The sequence below is a fragment of the Schistocerca piceifrons genome, chromosome X (genome assembly GCF_021461385.2).
Source record: "Schistocerca piceifrons isolate TAMUIC-IGC-003096 chromosome X, iqSchPice1.1, whole genome shotgun sequence".
Classification (NCBI taxonomy): Eukaryota; Metazoa; Arthropoda; class Insecta; order Orthoptera; family Acrididae; genus Schistocerca; species Schistocerca piceifrons.
The window spans coordinates 303,220,961-303,247,196 of NC_060149.1; the positions used below are offsets into that span (position 1 = coordinate 303,220,961).

The window sequence follows — 26,236 nt, forward strand, 5'->3', positions numbered from 1 at the left end:
TGTCAAGCAGTCCCATACAGATAGAACCTACTCTCACCACTGAAGGCAACGGAGTGCATTCCACTCTACAGTCAACTCTTTCATGACATCAGAGTAGCCATGCTTGGCGGTAGCATGGTGTCAGTGGTAGCACGGCCAGATGCACACGCGATCTTAATTCCGCTGCAAGCACACACTTCCCTATGGTCACAGACAGTTTCCAATGGTCCCTGATGACACAGCAGATGAAAATTGTGCTCAGATATCATCCCCAGCAACTGTAAGTCCAACAACGTGTTGATCTTGATGTGCACCTATACTACACACATCCAAAACCTGGTCTACTGATGCATGAAAGTTCCACAAACTACAGTTGAAAGCAGTGACACACCATCGATACATTGTTTCTGATATGTGCAGCAATCTGTCGGTATGCCCAGACAGCTTCCCACACACCAGCAATGCGACCCAGCTCAAATGGCTGTAGCTGTTCAACAGGAGTACATACTCATTGGTGAAGCATGGTTGTACTTTAGAATGAATGTTGCAAACACTGTTCACCTCTAAAACTCAGCAATTACTGCCTGCTGAATCAAAACACAAGGTGCATGTGCCATGTGATCTCCAATGACCATGACAAATGAATCAATAACACTACAACCCATCAGTATGCACGTATTATCCTCTGGTGCCATTGAACACAGAGTGTGTTGCATTTTTTTCCAGCAGTGTATTTTAGACTAGTTCACAGCCATAGCATACTACTGATTATATCATACTTTACATATCCGCCTAATCAGTTTATGAAGGAGTCCAAACTGTACAAGCTTTCTTTCATCAATGTTATGCTCCTGTGGGTTATATCGTGAGCAAAGATCCTGCAAAGTTGTACCATGAGTCATACTGCAATACATTACAAAGATCTCTTGCACAGATGGTAATTGTTGACCTGGAAAAAGAAGAAACAACTATGTGTTAATTGCAATTTCTGAGGAACTGTGGGGAAAGGCAAGGAAAATGGAATATATAGGTATGGATGAATCAAATCAAATACAGCTGCATTTAGTAATTATAGTGAAGTGGAGTGGAGAGCAGTAGAAATGAAGCATATATGAACACTGTACAGCAAATTTACGGTTTTTTTTTTTTGACAAAGTGGTGACTAACAGATAAATATTGTGCGAGGTAGTGAGCAACATTCTTTGTGCAGAAAACTCTGTATGAGCTCTTGTAGTACTATTCAGTAATGTTATCAGTATCCACTTTAATGTAATCTGTTTTTGTCTGTACTGATTTCTGTGATGCCTGTACTGCTTTCTGTAACAATGCAGATAAAACTCACTAAAAAAGGTAATTTTATTAATAAGGTGTAGGGAAAAGTGCCAAAAAGTTTAAAAATATAATAAAACACAGAACGCAATAAATTACTTTCTGTTTCTAAATTTATTAATAAAGCAGGAGTAAATGAATACATCATCATAGTTCAGCTGAAAATTTCTTCATACTCTTTTTAAAACTGTGTACACCAACTTTTGGTTACACATTCATACATACAAAAGTTGTCTCTCATGAATAAGGTGATATATATGAGTTGTTCCTCCATGTTCAAGGCTTTTTTGACAATTGTAATGATGTTCAAAGCACACACACAACAGAATATGATAGAGTTTATGTTGCCTTTCATGGAGTTGGTGAGTCAACATTTTGATGTGGGATGAGGTTTGTAGAAATATCCTTTCTTACAGAACAGAATATTTAGAGAGCTCTGAAAAGATAGACATCCGGTGTCTATATGAGCACCACACAACCACAGGATTAGATAAATCACATATAAAAGGTTATACTCTAACAGCTCAATCATGTAGAACTAATAAGAGAAAATGAGGACTTGTTATACATTTTAATACAGAACACAAGTTTGAAAACATTGAGGCAAGTAAATTTTGCAGTCATCAGCACATGGCAGTGTGTGCTCATGAATTAATACTGAAAAATAATCTCTTTTAATTGTAAATGTATGTAGATCACCATTGGGAAATTTTGGATAGTTTACGAGGGATCTGGATTTCTTACTATGCTATCTGACCCACAGAAGCAACCAGTTAACAGTCTGTTGTGACTTAAATGCAGATGTTCTAAAAAAATTCTGATAGGAAGCAGGAAAAATGATCTGGAAACCTTATTTCAATCCTGTAATTTGATCTCAGTAATCAACTTTCTGACAAGTGGATAAAGACAGTAGGATTGTAATTGATAATGTTTTCTTTTCTTTGCTGGAGCTCAAAGCAAGAAAATAACTGTTTATCCAGTAACAACTGCTCTTTCTGATCAAGACATACAGGTAATTAGCATAAACCACACAGTGCCTTACAGTACGGATACCCTACAGTGGAAATCAATTAGAATAATTAATGACCCCAGGACAAATGTTTTCTAAGAATTGTTTACAGGAGATAACCTGGGATAAAATTTATAATGAACCAAATGCTAACATAAATTTTAATCTGTTCTATGATAAACTTGTATCACTATTTGAAAATTGCTTTCCACACAAGCTAATCAGAAAGAAAAACATTAAAAAAAAGATTATGATTAAAGTATCTCATGAAAGGAAAAGAGAAATACATACTGGTAAGGAAACATAGAGAACTTGCAGTAGTTGCACACTACAAAAACTACTCAAAATTACTAAGAAATGGGATTAAAAATTAAGGAATATGCACACCATGTTAGAAATCAGTAATTCTGACAAAAAACTTAAGACTATATGGAATGTACTGAAATGAGAAACAGGCCAACCAGCCCCATAACAAGATATTAGTATCAAAATGAATTGAAGGGCTATAAATGATAGGTCACACGTAGCAAATATATTTAAAAACCATTTCTTAAATATAGTAGAACGTATAGGGACAAACAATTGAAAACAAAAATCGCAGCAGTATGTTGAAAAAGCAATCTCATAAAATTCATTCACATGAATGTATTATCAACTTCTCCTTCTGAAATCAAGTAAGTTATATATTCCCTCAAAAATAAGTTCATCTGGTTTTGATGGTGATTTTAATTGAGTACTAAGGATCTGTTTCCATATAATACGCCCAGTCTTATCTAAAATATGTAATGCATCACCAGCTCAAGACATTTTTCCGGAGAGACTGGAATATAAGAATGTTGATAAGAGAGATGTCAATAAATACTTATCTGTTTCATGCTGACATTTTACAAAATTTTTGAGAATGTGATGTATTCTAGAATAGTATCTCACCTGAGCAACAATAATAACCTCAACAAATCACAAGATGGGTTTCTGAAGAGTCACTCTACTGAGAATGCCATTTACATGTCCAGTCACCACATTTTACAAGCATTAAACAATAAAATTCTACCAGCTGGATAGACAACCAACAGATAACATCATATCTAACAAAAAAATACAAAAAGTTGTACTTAGTAATTCCACCAATATCATTTGGGAGTATTATGCTGACTGGGAAGACATCATGTATGGGGCACCCCAAGGCTCAATCTTAGGTCCATTGATGCTCCTCATATATGTAAATGACATTCTGTCTAACATACAACAAGCAAATTAGTTCTTTTTGCAGATGACACATGTGGTGTGATCAATCCAAGCATACATACAGAAACAGAAGAAATTGTAAACAATGTTCTTAAAAGTATCATTGGCTGGTTTTCTGCAAATTGTCTCACCCTCAATTTTAAAAATACACAACATATTCAGTACTGCACATCTACAGGTACTCTACCAGTCATAAATGTAATACACGGAAGGGAAATAATAAATAGGGTGGAAACTTCAAAATTCTTAGGTGTCCATATTGATGCCAATTTAAAATGAAAATATGTTTTGGAACTCCTAAAACAACTTAGTTCAGCCACATTTGCATTAAGTGCTTACAATCTTGGGGAGAGATAAATCATGAATTTGACACACTTTGGGTGTTTTCATACAATAATGTCATATAGAATAATGTTCTGGGTAACTCTTCTTTAAGAAAGGAAGTCTTCATTGTTCAAAAACGAGCTCTAAGAGTAATATGTGGTGCTCATTCACAATAATCTTGTGGACATCTATTTGAGAAGTTGAGCATTCTGACTAGTGCTTCACAGTATGTTTATTTCCTCATGAAGTTTGTTGTAAATAATCCACTGCAGTTCAAAAGGGACAATGATGACATAATTCCAATACCAGAAGGAAAAACGACATTCATTACGCCACATTAAGGTTGACTTTACCACAAAACAGGGTGCACAATGCTGCTACAAAAATTTTTGATCACTTACCAGTGATACAAAATGACTGACAGATAGCAAAATAAAATCTGAAGAACAAACTGTAAAAGTTTCTCTTTCACAACTCCAGTACCACAGAAGAATTTCTATTAGTGTAATGTGTAAAAGGTGGTGAGTCGGAATTACTAATTCACATTTGCACATTAAAAAAGATTATCTTCAGCATGTAGCCATATTTAGAAATTAACGTGTTATGAGAATGCAAAATGACTCTTTCCACAGATTATGATTTATTGTCCAAGATGATCTATGGAACATGAAACCAACTAGCTAGCTAACTAACTACTGGCAATAAGTCTTTGCCTTAAAAAGTGAGTAGTCTTGTCAATGAATAAGCTGCCTCAAGACAAACGTACAGTTTCTAACTGTAATATTTGATTTACAGTGCCAAACTTTTAACATGAGATTATAGCACTTAACGGGCATTTTAAATTCCTAAATTCAGTCACCTGGAAGACATTAAGTAGGTAGCCTGCAACTAGTACTGGGCTCCAAGACAGTTGCTTAGTAATATGGAGGTAATGATTTTCCTAAAAATTAATTTCAATAATTTATAAAAGTGAAGTGAGTTTTATAAATGTGCCCTTTTTTTTTTTTTTTTTTTTTTTTTTTTTTTTTTTTTTTTTTTTTTTTTTTTTTTTTTAAAGCCAGACAAATACACAAGAGTCAGCAATGATGCACACTAGTATTAACTGATTGACAAGGATATATACTCATCATCAGGAATGTTCCTTCACTATTTGTGGTTCTTTGATAATGACATGCACCACTGCAGATCTTCTGAACATGTGTGTTATACCTGTTACTAAAAAGGTGGATTTGTTGGCTTGGTAAATCCTGCCATGGAGTACACGAGACAAGGAATTACAAAGCAAGAATGTATTTAATTTATTTGACAATAAATCACAGGCTACCAGTATATTTTGTGATCTATCTACAGTAACTCCATTAATCACAATATCCACTTAAGTAGATCAGAATATTAAGGTGTTAAAGGAACTTCTGGAAAATGGTTAAAGTCATATGTATCCAACAGGAAACAATATGTGTTACTAAGAAAGAGCCCTGTATTAAGCTATGTAGTGTAGTCAAAACTAGAGGCAACTTTAAAAATTTTTTATTGAGGACGCAACATTGTAAGTAATACTATTTCTCAACATCTCCCTAAACCTCTGTGCACTTGGTCCATGTGCTGAATAGCTTCCCAATTCTGTTCTGAAAGAAGCTTTGTGATTTTTTGCACATCCATTCTTGCATTCTATACACACGCTCCTTCAGTGGACCCAAGTACTGTAAGTGGAAACCACTTTGAGCTACATCAGAACTGCACAGTGGATGCTCCAGCAGCTCAGAATCAAAATCTTGAATGCACTCAACTGTTTTCCCAGCTATACAAGAGCAGGCATTATCCTGAAGTAAAATTACTCTTTTTGAAAACTTTTCTCTCCTTTATATTTAAGATCTCGGAGTAGCTGTCCATATTCACTGACTTTTACGAGTTTGTGCACCTTTCACATCCTAAAATACAGTCATCATCAATTTTCCTACAGAAGCTTGGCTTCCGAACTTTCCTGCTGTAGGTAAGGTTTCCACACCATGCTTTTCTGGTTACTCTGTGGTTCATACTGATGGGCTCACATACCATCATCAGTTACTATGTCACTGAAAAAGTGTTATCTTTCCTTCTCAAGACATTCCTGTTTGTGTCAGTCTTCACGTTTTCATGACATGTTACTTGTCAATAAAACTGCAAGAATTCAGCCTTAACCAAAGTTTGCTACCATACTGTAGTTGTATTCTGCAAGTAATCTCCACAGCTTTGGCCCCTCCAGAGTACAGAAAACAAATCACTCTTAATCATTTCTTACTTGGTACATACTGAAAATGGGGCACTCATAATAAAATGCTCTGAACCACTATGAACAGAGCTATTCACTGGACCAACACAGCTAATGCACAAGAACAACAGTGAGGTTAAGGTATGCCATTGTTGTGCCAGTGCTGTCAACCTATGGACCAGGAAAAAAATTGCCTTGATTTATTTTTTGCTCATACCAGTCAATTACATGGCAGTTAATTCCATATGGTGTCTAGGTGCTAAGACCTGACTGCAGCTTTAGTGTCCGGAGATGACAGCAGAGATTATATACAAGGTCGCCACACATTTCCCAAAGTGAAATTCCCTGATACTTCCCTGCTTTCCAGACAAGTTTTAGGATTTTTGCATGACAAATTTTGAGATCTCAAAGGTAAGTTAAGACGTAAGTTGACAACCTGTATTTGTAGCTTCGGGACAAGAAACTATAGAACAAACGAGGAAATATCTAAAAAAAACTTGCAAGCAGATGGCATTTCCTGATGTGAGCAAAAATCTTAAGTACTAACATCAACATCTTTGTAATGAACTCTTTTTAGATGGAGAAAGCAAGCCAAATGGTAAGTGTTTCATGAAGACCGTTATTTTATTTCAATAAAACAAAATACATTTGGTGACAAAAATATGGATTTCCTTGGAGTCGCAAGACAGATTTAAAATACCTTCACTGATTTCAAAAATAACCTCAGAAAAAAGTAGGCCTCTTGAAAGAAGTGTATAAGCTGGGGAAGAATTGTGTAAACAAACACTGTAGGTGACCGCCAATAAAATGTTGGCTCTACTATGTTTGTTATTGTCGGTTATTATCCACTGTGTTATATCTATTACTTTATAGTTATTTAAAAACAAAGATGATGTGACTTACCAAACGAAAGCGCTGGCAGGTTGATAGACACACAAACAAACACAAACATACACACAAAATTCAAGCTTTCGCAACCAACGGTTGCTTCATCAGGAAAGAGGGAAAGACGAAAGGATGTGGGTTTTAAGGGAGAGGGTAAGGAGTCATTCCAATCCCGGGAGCGGAAAGACTTACCTTAGGGGGAAAAAAAGGACAGATACACACACACACACACACACACACACACACACACACACACACACATCCATCCGCACATACACAGTCACAAGCAGAAATGTCTGCTTGTGACTGTGTATGGGCGGATGGATATGTGTGTGTGTGTGTGTGTGTGTGTGTGTGTGTGTGTGCGCGAGTGTATACCTGTCCGTTTTCCCCCCTAAGGTAAGTCTTTCCGCTCCCGGGATTGGAATGACTCCTTACCCTCTCCCTTAAAACCCACATCCTTTCGTCTTTCCCTCTCCTTCCCTCTTTCCTGATGAAGCAACCGTTGGTTGCGAAAGCTTGAATTTTGTATGTATGTTTGTGTGTCTATCAACCTGCCAGCGCTTTCGTTTGGTAAGTCACATCATCTTTGTTTTTAGATATATTTTTCCCACGTGGAATGTTTCCCTCTATTATACTTTATAGTTATTGTGTGATTTTTCATTCGAGAAATATATGAGAACATAGTGTGCAAACCACCATACTTTCTAATATATGAACAACTTTCAAAGTGCCAAAATGTACTAAAAGAAATAAAACATCTATAAAATGCCACACTGTACAATATACTTGTGGTGAGACAGTCACAATTCCTGAAATACATCGCCTGTGGCCTCTGACCTGTCAAGGAGCACCGCAGTCCTTCGTCCAGGGATAAATCCGCTGCATTACGCCACACACAAACAGACTCCACCTATGGACAAATCGGTGAGACTAGACCTGACAGGCAGGGCCTACACATTAGTGGGAAATGAATGGCTTCAGGATCAGCAGGCCCGATCCATTACAGATACCTGCAGTTTTGGCCCATCACGCAAATCCATTCATGTGGCCAGCTGTTCACATGCCACAGATAGCATGACGATGAAATGTGACTGCGGTGATCAATCCATGCGACAGATAACTTCCTCAAATACTCTGAGGATCAATAATAATGAAGAGAGGAAGCAACTCACTGTAAAGATGATTGGTGATCCACAGGTGGGCACGTAGAAAAGACAGTCATCCTCTCACAACTAAATTTTCTGCCACAGCACACACACATTTACACAATCACTCAGACACTACTTATGCACACATGACCACTGTCTAAGTCCACTGAGTCTACAGTCTCTGAGAACCAGATCCAAACAAATCACTCCTCATGTCTCTCTTGGGCAGCTGCTGCGCTAGCGACAAGAAGTGGTGGCAGCACTGGCTGCAAGCTGAGGGTTATGGTAGGAAGGGGAGAAGCAGTAAGAATGAGGGAGTAGGGAAGCAGTGCGTGTACTCTGCTGCACACAGCCAGCGACGATGCATTACACATCAATAAACAAACAATTTCATCTACTGAGACAAAAAATAAGATTTTTTCAGTGTTTTTTCCAAATTTCCCTGATGTCTCTGAAATTCCCTGATTTCCGGAACCTGTGGGAACCCTGATTATTATTATTATTATTTTTTTTTTTTATTTTTTATTTTTTTTTTTTTTTTGTGTGTGTGTGTGTGTGTGTGTGTATATATATATATATATAGTCTACATCTGATAAAGGACTTAGTCAGACAGCTGATAATATCCAGCAGTCTTCTTTCAACATGCCTATCTGCCACCCAACACCTCCTACGTGGTGAGTAGCAACCTATCAATTTTAACTGTTGTTATTCTTTTTTAAATACATATTAGGAATTTTTAACAATATTGAAAAGGAATCACTTTCTTAATGTTTTATAATAACAATTCATATTTAATTACAAACCAGTTTTCTGCCTCTTAAGCCACTGTCAGGTGACAAATGACTGTCATAAAAAAACAAAGTTATGTGCAACATACAGGTATGCTGTATTAGAGATACAGATACAACGTGTTTACAAATTAATGTATTGAATTATTTTATATTATAACAAAAATCATTAAATAAAAGAAAGTGGACAATAAATTTGAATTTACTATTATAACATTTTCATAACAAACTCATTCTAACATATGGCAAAAAAGAAATTGTGTTTAGGCATGTAAAACAGAACTGGCATTCTGTGTCATGTTTACTGGTTTCAAGTATTTCCAGTAGTGTCATCCTTGTGGTTTTCTTTACACGAGGCAAAATATAACAATGTACGCTGTATGGTTAGTTTTCTACTAAAATATGTCCTGGAAGACTTTAGCTTCCTTGCAAAGCAATCTTAAATTTTGTCAACATTTGGTATACTGTGGTTGACCAGCATTGTGAAAGTGATATAAATTTACAGACTTTTTTGTTCCCCAGAATGTTGTCAATCTGGTAAGAGGTACAGCCATTACTGGAAGTGATAAGTCTGACTGCTTGATTCCAGTTTAGAAGGCAGATGCATACAATGGAAATGATATGAAGCAAATGCAGCATGGAATGTAAAACTGTATGTTTGTGACTTTGGGGTGCTGGAAGCTTGCAGGGATTACAGTATCAGTAACTTTTGTTTTTCTACAAATGCCAAATGAGTGTTTCTTTGCACTGCTGTCTATATTAAGGGTCAAGGAATTTATAGAAGAGCCTATGAATGCTACTGTGAATTGATTTTTTTATTATTTGAGTTTAAATGCCGTAGGAATGAATTTTATTGTCGAGTGGTAACAATCTAGCAACACAGCACATCATCCATGTAACTGATCTAGCATTTGATTTTGCAACTTAGTAACATTATGCATAAAAGATTGCACTAAGTGATCCTTGAAATTTCTGAGTGTTTGATTGAGAATACCATGATAACCAAAATCACGATCTTAAATAAATATTAAATTTGATAACAGTCCAGGCGGAAACTGTTGTTATTTACAACAAAACACCACCACCTTTCTGAGCCTTTGTGGACAGAGATAGGAATCCTTGATATTCTGCACTGTATATACTGAAGGACACACAGATAGCCAGAGCATACAAGTAATTTTACAGTGAAAGTATGTTTTACCTGCTATAGTGAAATTCCACATCATGTGATATATACTTATTGGTAAATGGAAAACCATACAACAGCCAAGATAATGCCCTGCATAGACCAAGCTGTAAGTTACAGCCTTATACATTATCTGATAAAAAGTATCCAGATGTCCCTATGCAACGTGGAGTTGATCACTAGATGTCACAAGAGGCTGGCCCACTAGTGTAAAAGCAGGAAGGGATTATTGTGTTGTCAGTAAATACGGAGTACCAGCAGAGTGGGTCGATCGGGGAAGCTCAGCGACTTCGAACATTGACTATTCATCAGATGTCACCTGACTAACAAATCCATTAGGGTCCTCCTTAAATGGTGTAGGCCGAATGTTGGTGATGTGACTGTGGGCTGGAACTGCGAAGGAACAACCACAGCTAAACCGCAACCAGGCAGACCTCATGTAGTTACAGACAAGGATCGTCAAGGACTGCGGAGGTAAGTTGTAAAAGAATAATTGCACAGAATCAGAAGAAAAAAATCACTCATGAGTTCCAAACTGCTACCAGCAGTCCAGCTAGCACAACTGTTGTGCATAGGAAGTTAAAAACCATGAGGTACAGTGGTTGAGCAGCTCATCGTAAGCCACAAATTTACACGGTCAGTGCTAAGAGACATTTCAGATGGTATGAAGAGTGAGGCAACTGAACAGTGGATGACTGGAAATGAGTGATTTGGAGTCATGAATCACGTTATATGCCGGGGCAGTCCAAACAAAGGTTTCTGTTTTGGAAAATGGCTGGAGAATTTCACCTGTCATCATGTGTAGTGCCAACAATGAAGTACTGAGAGGTGGTGTCGTGGTATAAGGGTGTTTTTTGGGGTTAGGATGTGGTACCCTCATTGCTGCTAAGGAAACGTTAAATGCAAAAGATCATGAACACATTTCACAACATTGTGTAAATGGTCAGTAGAGGAGCAGTTCAGAGAGGGTAACTGATTGTATCAGCATGACAATTCACCCTGTCCTAAAGCAGTATCTGTGAGGCAATGGTTTGTGAGCAAGAAAAGTCCTGAAATGGGATGACCTGCCTGGAGTCCTGGCCTGAACCCAACCACACACCATTGAGATGAGTCAGACATCGAATTCCCTCCAGACCTCAGTGTCCAACATCACTACTGTCTCTGCCCTGCCTCCCCCCCCCCCCCAATTACTGAGGAAAAGGGGCTGCCATTCCTCTACAGACATTAGAAAAACCTCACTCAAAGTGTCCCTAGCAGAGTTTAAGCCTTTATAAATGCATTCCACATTAATGTCCACTTGTACTGCGTCTGAATATTTTTGATCAGAGTGTAGTTGCACAGCCCATTTGAAACAACACTGGTGTGTTTCCAGAATGAGATTTTCACTCTGCAGCGGAGTGTGCGCTGATATGAAACTTCCTGGCAGATTAAAACTGTGTGCCCAACCGAGGCTCGAACTCGGGACCTTTCCCTTTCGCGGGCAAGTGCTCTACCATCTGAGCTACCGAAGCACGACTCACGCCCGGTCTCACAGCTCCACTTCTGCCAGTATCTCGTCTCCTACCTTCCAAACTTTACAGAAGCTCTCCTGCGAACCTTGCAGAACTAGCACTCCTGAATGAAACGATATTGCGGAGACATGGCTTAGCCACAGCCTGGGGGATGTTTCCAGAATGAGATTTTCACTCTGCAGTGGAGTGTGCGCTGTTATGAAACTTCCTGGCACATTAAAACTGTGTGCCCGACCGAGACTCGAACTCGGGACCTTTGTCTTTCGCGGTCAATTGCTCTACCATCTGAGCTACCAATGTGCGATTCACGCCCGGTACTCACAGCTATAGTTCTGCCAGTATCTCGTCTCCTACCTTCCAAACTTTACAGAAGCTCTCCTGCGAACCTTGCAGAACTAGCACTCCTGAAAGAAAGGATATTGTGGAGACATGGCTTAGCCACAGCCTGGGGGATGTTTCCAGAATGAGATTTTCACTCTGCAGCGGAGTGTGCGCTGATATGAAACTTCCTGGCAGATTAAAACTGTGTGCCCGACTGAGACTCGAACTCGGGACCTTTGCCTTTCATGGGCAAGTGCTCTGCCATCTGAGCTACTGAAGCACGACTCATGCCTGGCCTCACAGCTCCACTTCTGCCAGTATCTCATCTCCTACCTTCCAAACTTTACAGAAGCTCTCCTGCGAACCTTGCAGAACTAGCACTCCTGAAAGAAAGGATATTGCGGAGACATGGCTTAGCGACAGCCTGGGGGTAGAGCACTTGCCCGCGAAAGGCAAAGGTCCCGAGTTCGAGTCTCGGTCGGGCACACAGTTTTAATCTGCCAGGAAGTTTCAACACTGGTGTGTTGTTAGGCTTTGTTCCACACCAAATACCATGGGATTTTGAATTGCGTGGATCAATAATGGCCTTGTGATTCATGGACAATATGTGAAAAATCATTTCCATGGCAGGAAAAGCAATGATTTGAAATGACAGGGGTCTCTGAACAGCCAAAAATCTATATTCCTTACACACTGTAAGGAGCTGTTGCCACATGTAAAGTGGCAATTCTCAACCCTCCGCAATAGTTACAGGTATAGGGCTAGTTCAATGTGCATTTTGACTAACCTAATGCCCTGTTGGTGGCTAGCACTGGCGGTCTTACACACACACACACACACACACACACACACACACACACACACACACACCGTGTGTGTGTGTGTGTGTGTGTGTGTGTGTGTGTGTGTGTGTGTGTGTGTGTGTGTGTGTGTGTGTCTATATAATTGATCTGTACGCCATACACTCAAAATTTAGTGAGGATTACAACAAAGCTTTGTAAATTGTCAAACTTTAGTATAGCATACCCGTTTTTGCACCTGGTAACTGGTTTATGTCGGCCATTATAAGAATGTTGTATAATTTCATGGATTTTCTTTTTTTGTAGACTGCTCAACAAAAATCTGGGACTAAGCTACTTCAAGCGGTTCAGTCTCCTCAGAAACTTCAACTTCCAATCCTTTACATATGATGGCCAGGACAGTTTCAAATAGGCAATGAGAAAAATCACACACATGTAGAAAATTTAAAATGGGTATGTTCAGCTCATTCTTCCATTTAGCTTATGGTGAAATGCAACTGGTATGTTGGTGTGCAAGGGCTATCACAGGAGGAACACCAAAACTGTTAATCTGGCCACAAATAATGAGCTCTGCACTTTCAGTCACTCTCCAAATTGAGAGGCAGAGAGGATGGAAAACTGTCCTATTTGCTTTATTTTATCAAAGCTTTGCAGGTTGATTTTCTTGAGTTTGTTGTCGATGTGCCCCAACATGCTGTACTAGATTTGGTTGACAGATGCAGTATCATAATCTAAAAACATAGCTAAGTCTCATTTTCATACACAGATGGAGCAATTACAACTATGTGATTCAGTATTGATGAATGTGAAGTCCAGCCCAGTCCTTTCCACTGTCACAGAGAGGTGAACACCAGATCAAGTAGTACATTGGCACTAGCATTGGCATAAGGCTCCAACCATTGGTCATGTCACCATATGATGTTTGAATTTTCCCTTTCATCACTATGACAGCAGAACAGCTCGAATCCAAATTTCACCAACACAATTTATGGCATTGTTCAGGGGAATTTATGAGTATTCTGGCATCAAAGACCCATGGTCTCCTGCAGCTCATTAAAGAGTAATCGCATTTCATTTGACTTCTTACCCCATTTATTCCTTCTATCTGTACTGCACTGAAAACATGCACAAGACAGTTCAAATGTTCGTGGTATATGCTGTGTGTGTCGGTTGGAAACACACTTGTTCCATTCTCTCCTGATACTTGTCGATGACAACAGTAATGTATACTTTACTCTCTGTCTTCAAGCTTTCATTCAGTAGTGCTCAGTTCTGTCTCCAGTTTGTTTTTCTGACAATGTTAGTTGTACGTTAACAGTGACACACAGCAGTACAAATAGTTTTACTGATGAAGTGTTCAGTGTTATGTACCTCATGTACGGGTTCAATGAAAGCAATGGGTCAGAAACATAACAACAATATTCTGAACTGTTCCTGTAGCAATGGCAACCACATCGCAGTACTTTAGCATCTCATGGTTGTTCTATTACTCTGTGTTGTGCATTTTGATGTCTGCATATTACCAATTTTTTCACTTTTGTGAAAATATTTACAAATAAACAAAGGTAACTGGGATGATGAACTGAATAAATTATAATTATTTTATTACTCTGTAACAAGCCAAGGAGACAATGAGTCCTTTATAGAAAAATATCAAGAAAATATCCTTGAACCACCTCTGAAACGTTGTCAGTGGAGTTTGGGTTCACCCTGTGTATTTTGTAATGTACACTCTGGAAACATTTTGATGCCTTCCTGTATTTACAATGAGTTGGTGAATAACTTTTCAAGTCCGCAAGTACTTGCAACCACCTATTCTTGTTCTTTTGAACAATAAGGCAGTTTTAAAGTGTGAGATTGTTGAGATTAATTGATATTCAAACCTTTGCATAGCTACATGTATCGTCTTTAGGCCTATGTGGAAGTCATAACTCCCCACGAGAACAAGGTGTCTTCATAAATGACCTGAAGGCTGAGGAGTAGATGCATATGCAATGTGATTCCTCACTCCTGGAGATTGTCATGCGGCTCTCAAACAACCAGTGCACTGTAGAGCTTCCTATTAACCTTGCTGGGCAGCTAGTTTCATTGTTTCCTTTTGGACACTGCTTAACTGACTTTGTGTATCTGACTGGAAAATAGTCACTGGAATGCAAAACATGACCATTTCTTGCTATGCATTGTATGTGGAGATCAGAGAGTGTAACTAGACATCTACGATGGAGAACAGTCCTATACTAGTACTGAAGTGGGTGTCCTGTCCTATTTTTAGAAGCTAGTGAGTTTCTGAAGGAACAAGACTTTCAACATCTCTAATTTGCAGGAATGTGTTGGTAGAATCTTGCAGCACATATGAGAAATGGGTGAGGCAGCTGTGGAGCAAGATTCCTTTTGGACACAATGTCATTGGAGGAGGGGATGTGGGGCAGATAAAGAGAAAATATGTTAACCATTTATCCTATACGCCACACACACACACTTGTAGCACTACTTTGAAAGCTGATGATATGAGGCAGAGGTAAAGTGTGATATGTTTCACTAACAACAGAGACTACAACTAGGGATGGCGGCAATAATTGAAACAATTGGTTTTTGGTAACATCTTTTTTTCCATCACTAGTTTAACCTGAGTGTCAAAACTGCTCAAAATAACCAATTTTCACTTGTGGGTTCCTACTGTTTTCTGTAATAAATGTAGAAACTAAATGACTGAAAAATTTTGATGCTCTCTGTTTCAAGATATATAGAATCAAAATACTAAATTAAATTAGTCAAATAAAAGAAAACTTAGTCTGTCCATCATTCGCTGCTTTTCTTGAAAAGTAATAGAGTGGTTGAATACCACAAAAAAATCAGTAGTATTCTCCTAGTGAGACCATTTTTTTTAAAACTTTGCTCAAAAACAATGTTGCAATCTAAGATCATATCACTACTTGGGCATTATGAATAGTCCATGGTAAAGGGTCAAAACTAAGGTTAAAGAACTATTATTCACATTAATTTGTCTGTTTCAAGAGCTACAACCAGATAAAGGCATGTTATGTAGACACAGACAGCAGATCAGCTACTTTCAATTTTTATTGTAAACTATGAATGAGCTGTTAAGTTTCAAGTTTTCTGCACATATGATGTTGAAAGTTTGTTGTGGCTCCTCCCATTTTTAATCTTTCAAAGTAAACAGTGCACTTTGCTTTACTGATAGTGCACTTCGTAAAATACTTCCAGACTATGGATGATGTCATTCTGTAATACAACTAATGTCTGATGAAGGCAATGAGAAACTACTATGTAGAGCCTATGGGGTAAGCCTTGCACATTGCATGTACACACATACCATCTAACAGGCCACACCACACAGTAACAGGTGCCTTATTATTTCAGCAACACTGTATCACTTCTTATGCCATGTGTTTATTTCTGATTTCCATTGGCATAGTTACTGAAATAGCACCAATAACTTTTCCCATTTTCTATTATAGCACAATATTTCAGATCAATGGAAATTTTATGAACAAAACTTACCCATTTTTGAACAAGATTTAATGAAAAGGCAAAAAATTTAGCAACGGTGCAATGGCTAATTGGAATTTCCATTTTTACCCAGTTATCAGTAAAAAACCCACCTGTTATAATTATTATAATCAAGGCCAAACAAATACAGGAAAATATCAGTTATTCAAAACTAAAACATAGCATCGATTTTAACCGGTCTGGTTTAGCCATCCCTAGCTGTAACCCCTTAGCATGGATGTATCAGAATGTCTGCCTTTCCTGTGCTAGTAATAACAGTTCTGCTACATAAGCCCTGGGCCTACTTAGCTTCCAACACAGTATGAGAGAAATTTTATCACCAGCATTTGTCAACTTCTATATTTTTTTCCCTGCTGTCAAGATTTTAATAATATGACAGCTGAGGGTTCAGAAGAGGAACTGGTTGGTTCCATCTGGTAGATCTCGGTCTATTACTTTTGTGGACAGGTTCTTATCAGACTCATCAAACATCACTGTGGAATGGTCTGGTGGTTTTTGACTTGTCCTTTTTGGCTATTGCTTGTTTATCTGAGTTTTTTTCCAGTGGTGGTGATGATACTGATGGAATCATGTACTGTATTCTTAGATATTATTCAATTATGTGTAATCCTTAATAGGTTAAAAGAGAAAATAATTAATAATACAAAATTTATGTGATTTGTGACAGGTAGGTGTAATAAGTAAGTGATGGTTACAATGGTGGTTTAATGGTATCGCCAAGGCACGCTATAATGATGGTGATGATGATCATATTAAAAATTACAGTACTCAAAGTTTTATAAATTTTGTTCTAGCAAAGAGACTAAGAATATGCTATTCTACAACAGAGCACAATAAATGAATTCGCACACTGATAGATTCACTGCAATGCTTGTGAGAGGGAGAGGGAGAGAGAGGGAGAGAGAGGAGAGAGAGAGAGAGAGAGAGAGAGAGAGAGAGAGTGACGTATAGGGTTCCAACTGGCAGAGCATTGAATATAGCATTAAGATGAAATGCTGAACACGGCTCCATTGGTGATGTCCTACATGGAAAGGTCATCCTTTGTGGTTACTTCCTCAGTAGTGTTATATTTCATACTGATGAGAAATGGGCAACTGAATAATGTATCAGCAATGACTATAGACATAGACTTCAGGAATGGTCCAATACAACATGTCGAAATTTATCCTGAATTTTTTTTTTTATAGTGGAAGAAGACAGTGAAAGCAATGCACTGTCAAAATTTTAGCTACTAACAGGCACTGCAAGTATTAAAAAAAATAGCTGAAAATTGCCAAATTTGTAGCGCGCCAGGCGGCGGTAGAAATGTACACCCTACTGGCACTGTAACAACTGCGCACGCACCACAAGGCACACACAAAACCCGAGGTTGGCAGTACATTTGTAAACAGGAAACACAACACAACCAGATCGTAATTTGTAAAGGTCATTTCAAGTTACAATTCATTGATAGTTTCTCTGACACTACAGTACACAGTTACTATTCTCTCAAATTAGCCACTCCAGTAACATCTGTTACAAATTATCAGTTGCTTTTTGCAGTATTGGTAAATGTTGACAATACAGATAAAGCTGAATTAATATTTATTGTGCTTTTGTAAGGCATGCCTGCTAATACTACCCCTTTTTTTTCTTCCAGTTTCACAGCAATGTGGAATCCAATTAACATTCTCAATTTACCAACGATGAAATATGAAGAATGTGGTTTCCAGCCAAAATCACTTATTTCTCCTGAGGAAATACATATGTGTCATTTGCTAGTTGATTTCCTCGACATTCATTTAAAATTGTGAATACGTTAGAAGAAATTAGAAATGACTGTGATGATCCCATGAATTGTGGTTCGGATGACATCAGTTGTAACAGTTCTGAAGAAGAATACCTTTAAAAAAAAAAAAAAAAAAAAAAAAAGAGTACTGCGACAGCTTTCGGGCACTGAAATGTTGGTTAAACAAAGGAGGGCAAAAACGCTTGAAGTTATGCAGTGTGCAAAGGCATTTTCATTTTGTAAAATCGGAGTGTGAACTGTACAAGTGGAAGAATGAATTATGTGAAGTAAGAAATATGCACCAAATGGAAACCTGAAACCATCTGAATGAAAAACTGTTCGAAAGATTTAGAGCTGCTCGCGAGAGGCTATACACCGTTACCGATGGAGATCTATGAGACTGGGTCTTTCAAATTGCATGCGACATGAACACTGCTAATTTCCAGGCTTCATCGACCTGCCTACGCAGGTTCAAGAAATCATACAGAATAGGAAGTCGCACAATTACCACGTTTTCGTCACACAAACATGTAGAGCAGCTGCCAGTGATAGACAATGCTACAGAGAAATTCATAGCTGATGTAAAGACAAAACTTGCTGTTATCCTTGCAAGTGCTGTTTATAACACTGATCAGTCAGGTTTCATGAAAGAACGGCATGCACACCGCACTTTATCATTTCGGGGTGAAAAAAAGATGGAGCCAGTTGCCCAATCAATGAATGCAATAACACATTCGTATACGATAATGCCTGTGATAAGTATGAGTTGTTTACTGTTTCCACAGCTGTATATGTCTGTCTTCAAGAACCACAAGGCAAATTAGGACCAAATATAAGAAATGGACTGTTTAATTGCAAAAATCTTTTAATCAACATATCAAAATCTGGAAAAATGGAAAAGAATAATTTTCAACATTTTCGTTTTAAAAGTATTCCTACCAGCCACAGAAACTAATTCTTGCTTTTGTTGGATTCATGGTCTGGACATAACAATGCCTCTGTTTTTGTGGAGGGTGACAAAAAATCTGTAGATTTAATGTGGATTCCACATGGAACTACTAGTGCGATTCACTCTCTCAATAAAGAATTTTTTCGGCAGTGGAAAGCATTTTTCAGGAAATTATCAGACAACATAATTTCCTATACCTCTCTCTCATTTCAGGTTTACCAGTGGAACAGTACTCTTAAGCTCCAGTCGTTTGTGCATTACCATTTTTCTTCACCACATTTTACAAATTTGATCAAGTATGCCTGGCATGCAGCGCAATATGCAGAACATTGGCCGGGACCATTTCTGACTCCATCACAGTCCTGTCTAAATAAAACTAGTGGTTACTGCGAAGTGCCTGACTGCATCCATTTTTCCGTTGTTCGGTATGCCTGGCGCAAGAAAAATGCTTTTGTCATTCAATAGACACTTCAAATTTTTGTGACGATTATGGGGAATAAACAAAGAACTATTTCACTGATAGTCAAATGTACAACATCCAAACATTATTAAAAGGAATGGCCTACAGGACTTGTTATAAAATGAAGTACTGCAAGACACATTTCATTTCAACAAATTACAAGTCCTCATTGATGCAAGTCATCTGTGACATCAAACACTGCCTTGATTTTATTTTCTCTGCTAGCCATTTTTATCAGAATTACATGTGCAAAAATTGAACTGTCAGTGTGAGGTTATTCAGAAAACTGTGAATAATTTAAACTAACAAACATGAGAAAAAAAAAAAAAAAAAAAAAAAAAAAAAAAAAAAAAAAAAAAATTCTGTCTGGTGTACCCAGTAGGCCTCTTGCAGGTCTTACAACTGGATGCCACTGCAGCTACTTTCGTGTCCCTAACCTTCCCCAGTTATCTAATCAGAAAATGGAGACCTTCCGTTTAATAAGGAATCTGAACTACACGTCTTACGTGGTCTCTACAACATCTGTAAGAAGTGAATGCTGTGTTAAAAATCATAGTGAAAAAGTTGTGGTCTGAACAGGATTTGACCCCGCACTCTCTGGATCACGAAGTGCATGCTTTGCCACTACACCATTTTTGTTTTAGGAAACCTTGCGCCATTTTGCAAACTCAGTCAAGAACAGTGTGCTCACTACGCAAAAATAATTGTCACTGAATACCAAAGTTTTGCATTGTGGCTCTAACAAGTTAGAGTTGTATCCTGCATGCTGAATATTAGCTTCAAAAACTAAAAACTAATAATACAGTGTTTATAGGCAATGTTTGCTACCTTGTGTTCTCTTCTATTCTCTCTAGTATAAACAGTTCTACCCATATATAAGCAAATGGTAGTGAATTTTCTGCAAATGCTCATCGCACATGTTCACTTCCATTCACTCCATTGTAAACCAGGCTTTAGGTGCTTAAAATTGGTGTCTGCGAACTCTGGACAATTCCGCTATGAGGCACTGCGTTACTGATTCGCCAAGCCACATGCTAAGTGTGCAGTGGGCACGGCTGTACAAACTGCTGTTATAAGCTGTTCTTCGTGTGGCAAAAATGTGTAACTTTAACATTTTTTACAAAATACTTGCAGTGTCTCTTATCAGCTAAAATTTTGGCAGTGCATTTCTTTTCTCGTCTTCTTCCTGTGTAAAAATTTCAGGGTAGGTTTTCACATGTCTTATAGGACCATTCCCTGGTTAGAGGAGGTTGTTCCTAATGTTGTGAGGGCCACACACAATATGTGACCTCAGAAGCAAATGATTTTCAGCACAAAGCTAACAAGATCATTTTAGTTTCAAAACATTGGTGGATAACATGACAAAAGTGACTGAACTGGAGTTCTCATAGTGGAGGAGTTACCATCTGATGTTGACCTGCTTGTGTAATTGTGAAAAGGACTTCTTATACTATTGATAGTGTGTGCTGTCTAGAGAAGAGAGCAAATAGCATGGGGTATTTTAGACTCTTTTAGTGTACTCTTTTCTGAAGTAAGCTATCATATTTGTCAGCAGTGTATCATGATTCATAGCTCTTGTGATGATTTGTATTTCAAATGGAAATCATTCTACAGCTCTTTGTCAAATTGGAAACATACAATCAGTTTACGAAAACTGTTATCCAAGCCCACTGGTAACTGTAAGGGCACACGTGTGTTGGCATGCTTATATGTCTGTTCACTATGAGACACTGTAGTGTACTCCATGTATAATTCAACAGAAATTTCATCAGGGCCTTGTGCCATATCCACTTTGAGTTGTCTTAATTGTTTTCCAATACCAGAGATGCTGACTTCAATGTCTCTCATTAGCAGGTGATCAAAGTGTGTAGATAATTTTTTTAAATACAGGCTTTAGTATACCAGTTTTCTGCCTGCTGCGTTTAATTTCAGCCCAAGATAATCTGTTAAACTGGATAGAAGTTTTGAATTCATTAGCTGACTACATATGTCCATGACTCCCTATAATTTTCTGATGGTTCTTTGGCCACACTCTAATTATGATACTTATTGTATGCTTCACACCTAGCACTTCTTATGGATGCATGAGCTACAATTAAGTTTCATCCATAATTTGCCCTATATTCCCTTTTGTAGCAAACAGCATAGAAATCTTACTTTTGCATCATTCCCTAAATGATGATATTAAACCAGGGTGGATATTTGCTATCTTTCATTACTTGCTAAGTATTTATCTAGATGTGTGTGAGCTCTAGCTACAGCTCTTCTGTGTTTGTCATATTTTATATAGACATTCTCAATTTCATTTTAAGTAGTCCGTTAGTGACTTTCAGTTCTACCAAACACCAGTACTTTCCTAGCTTCCCAAACACTTTCCTAGCTTCCCAAACACAGGCATCACCTATAGAGGATACTGTGACTATTAGGAAGTAATGTACACCACGAAGATCTGACAATTATGCTAAGAGGAGATTTAAACTTTTAGTGGGCTGCCATTAGAGTAATAAATATCTAAAAATGTTTTTGTCTGATGAGCGAAACCAGTAATAAATCAAATAATATGCAACACGTGGTTGTTTCATATGTATACTAATTTTCTAAATTTCTCAATGATCCTATGACTATGGGTGGCCACTGTCCCAGTAAAGACGTCATAGCTGCTAAACCCTGTCTCTTTGATAACAACTTTGAATAGAATGGGTCACTTAAAATCAGAGTGTCTAAGGTATTTCTTTCACATGGGGGTTGTCAGTCTAGTTATTCAATGCCATCTGGTAATGTGTTCAGTATTACCTTCCAAAACTTTTTGTCCTTACTGCTGATAATATATGTATAATTTTTGTAGTCCATGTTGTTGTTGTGGTCTTCAGTCCTGAAACTGGTTTGATGCAGCTCTCCATGCTACTCTATCCTTACATCCTTCTGAATCTGTTTAGTGTATTCATCTCTTGGTCTCCCTCTACAATTTTTACCCTCCACACTGCCCTCCAATGCTAAATTTGTGATCCCTTGATGCCTCAGAACATGTCCTACCAGCCGATCCCTTCTTCTAGTCAAGTTGTGCCACAAACTTCTCTTCTCCCCAATCCTATTCAATACCTCCTCATTAGTTACATGATCTACCCACCTAATCTTCAGCATTCTTCTGTAGCACCGCATTTCGAAAGCTTCTATTCTCTTCTTGTCTAAACTATTTATCATCCCTGTTTCATTTCCAGACATAGCTACACTTCATACAAATACTTTCAGAAACGACTTCCTGACACTTAAATCAATACTCGATGTTAACAAATTTCTCTTCTTGAGAAACGCTTTCCTTGCCATTGCCAGTCTACATCTTATATCCTCTCTACTTCGACCATCATCAGTTATTTTGCTCCCCAAATAGCAAAACTCCTTTACTACTTTAAGTGTCTCATTTCCTAATCTAATTCCCTCAGCATCACCCAACTTAATTCGACTACATTCCATTATCCTCGTTTTGCTTTTGTTGATGTTCGTCTTATATCCTCCTTTCAAGACACTGTCCATTCCATTCAACTGCTCTTCCAAGTCCTTTGCTCTCTCTGACAGAATTACAATGTCATCGGCGAACCTCAAAGTTTTCATTTCTTCTTGGATTTTAATACCTACTCCAAATTTTTCTTTTGTTTCCTTTATTGCTTGCTCAATATACAGATTGAATAACATCGGGGAGAGGCTACAACCCTGTCTCACTCCCTTCCCAACCACTGCTTCCCTTTCATGTCCCTTGGCCCTTATAACTGCCATCTGGTTTCTGTACAAATTGTAAAGTGAAAGTGTAGTCGATACATGGCAAATTAAAGTAGCATTGCACTACTACCGAATGCTATGGGTATTCCAGTGCTATCAAGTTTAGGCTATTCTTCAGATGAGAGTTTGGCTGATGTGTTTCAATTCAGTGGCCAGTAGAAATATCCAATTACTATCAAATTGACTACCAAGCTCGATTACTCCTTCCCACATCCGATTACTCTTGTCCACATGAGTTCACAAGACATCAGCTGCTGGAAAACTATTGCTTGCCTCTGACATGTAAGCTGACCTGCACAGCAGGTTGGTGATGTAGGTCGATACTATTCCCACACAACACACCTATCATGCAGGACTTTAGCCCCTATATGGCAGGGGCTTAAGTAACACATGTATCACTGTAAATGTCACAACTAGAGCATTATAACCTCCTCCTCCACTCCCCCCCCCCCCCCCCTAGTAGGTCCTTTCTGGGCAAGGAGTTCCTCTGCTAAATTTGGTCGACTTCAGTCCACCAGGAGCATGTGAAGAGTTCCTGGACATAACATACATATTCTCAGCGTCCTATATTTTAAGACATACTTACAGCCTGTTATAACGTTAAGATCAAGATCATATGAACAGTTGACGAGTCCTTACATGAAAAAGGAGAGTGAGCAATGATGAATCTTTTGGGGATATAACAAGGAAAGGGGAAATTAGGGAATGTCTGAGCAAGACAGACAGAAAACAGAACATTCAAGTAAGAGGTTACAAAATACTCCAAGAAATATTGGAGTGGTGTACACAGAAAAAAGAATTACCCTAGTGGATATGAAAGTGACAGGAATAAAAGAAAACTTGTTTAAATTTCACCCAACTAAACATGGAAACTGTACATGTTGGTCACTGTGATAACACTATCACAATATGGCTTTTACAGTAAGAGCAATGTCTCTGGAGATATGCTTCCTTAGCCAGGTTCTAAAACTGTAATAACTGCATCTAAAAATTGACTAGGCCCATCCACATCATCAAACCATCCTGCTTACCTATGGCTGCTGTTCTTAAATTGATCTGGACTGCACAACTTCTCTTCAAATAAAAGCCAAAATATATTATTACTTCAATGTTTCCTCTAAATATTTTATAATTATTTGCCACAGATTTCATTCTGCTTACCTGATAGTAAAAACAGACAGAAAAGTTCACAGACTACGAGACGGTGCCCACTGAAAAGTGCAATGACACAATGCTCATAAACTGACAACAGTTAAATAGCACATCACGTAGAAAGTGTCAGAAATTGGTTGTAAAAGGAATTCTATGTGTGAAGTGCAACTTCTGGCTGCATAAAATGTGTACAAAAATATGCTTAGAATTTATTAGAGACAATATTCACTGGTCACGCCTTGACTGCTTGCAGTACGAAAACATAAAACTAGCTTCCACAGTGAGTTTGCAGGAAGAAATTATTAGAGTGCTTCTTAGCAACACTGACACTTTAAAAGCCGAATTACAAGTGCAGAAGAAAGAAAATTGTGACCTGAAACATGGGAAAAAAGTCTTTGCAAAACGGCTGTGGCGATAGACGAAAATAACACCAAAACAGGGTGGAATGATACAGTTATTACCTCAAATAATGAGGCTGCTACACCTACAGAAGAAACTCACCCATTAGTCTCTATAACTGAAAATAAATACAAGTGGACAAGTGTACCATACAATAAAAAGGATTTGATATGTTTCAGTAATGAAAAACAGAGCAAAAAACACAAATTCCTTGTTATAGGCGAGTCTCTGCTGAAAAATGTGGTGGTGCCAATTTCCCCAATACACATTTGTACAAGAATCAAGACACACCAGTTGAAGACACACTTTAGCATCATATATAACTCATAGGATGGTTCAGCAGAGGCATCTTGGACGAATTACAAATGAGTCTTCATCCGTGTAGATACAAATTCTCTTAGAAGCAACACTGAAGAGGAAATTGTAAGTTAAACAAGAAATTTAATTCAATCTGCCAGTAACCTCTACAAATATAGAGTGAATAAATCATGATTTAAAGAAAACTGTGATGGTTTCGGAGCTGTGTCTATAAATTTGAATAAGTTATTAAGCAATAAATATTTGGGTAAAGACAGTCTTCATTTAAATAGGTTAGGATCCAAAATTCTTAGTAAAATGTCCCTTGAGACATGTAAAATTCTGAAAAATGGGATACCTTATAAGAAGTGATGGCGATGAGAAACAGTGTTTGGTAACGAAAACAGCAAGACCAAAATGGTACCATGAAAGAGTAAGCGTGAGAACATACATAAGAAAGAACGTCGCTGCATCAAACACTTGAATATAAATGGTCTAAGTGTTGACTTTTCAAAAAAAAAAAAAAAAAGGTCAAAGTGAACGAATCACAAATTATTCTATCTGAATGTAGAAACATAAAACTTATTTGTCTCAATGAACATTGTTTTACTTTTGAGAATATTAAAAATCTTAATAAAATTGAAAATTTTTAATTAACCAACAGCTTTTGTAGATTAGAGAAACTACATGGAGACTCTTACATACTTGCACATTCCAATATAAAATATGAAATAAGAAATTATTTTAACCATTTGAATGAAGAATGTATATTTGAAAACTACTGTGTCGAATTGAGGGACCTAAATGTCATGGTAGTTTCTATTTACAGAGTACCAGAGAAAGCTACAATTGAAGCTTTTCTGGTGAAATTTCATTGCCTGCCTGAAAAACTCAGTAAAGGAAAAAGGAAAAAGATATTAATATTGAAGTCAGCAGCTATTACTATCATACTTGAAAGCAATGACATATCAAATTCAGTAACTAAATAAACTTTGGCTTCAAAGTAAAATTCATGCAAAGTATTAGAGTAAATGCAGTCAGTGACCTGTATTGACAAAATTCTAAAAAATTATGTATTTCAAGATGTTTATAAATTTTGCAGAGATTTAGGACTCTATGACCACTCTGC

At 37.8% G+C, this 26,236-nt stretch overlaps 1 protein-coding gene across 3 annotated transcripts in view; it reads right to left on the reverse strand.

Moving 5' to 3' along the window:
• LOC124721553 (GATOR complex protein NPRL2) overlaps positions 1-26,236 on the reverse strand; it is a 169,039-nt gene that overhangs the window by 33,110 nt on the left and 109,693 nt on the right. For all 3 annotated transcript variants that reach the window (XM_047246585.1, XM_047246587.1, XM_047246586.1), the window contains one exon: positions 759-928. In XM_047246585.1, the coding sequence (XP_047102541.1) occupies positions 759-928 (170 nt within the window). The remainder of the gene's footprint in view (positions 1-758; positions 929-26,236) is intronic.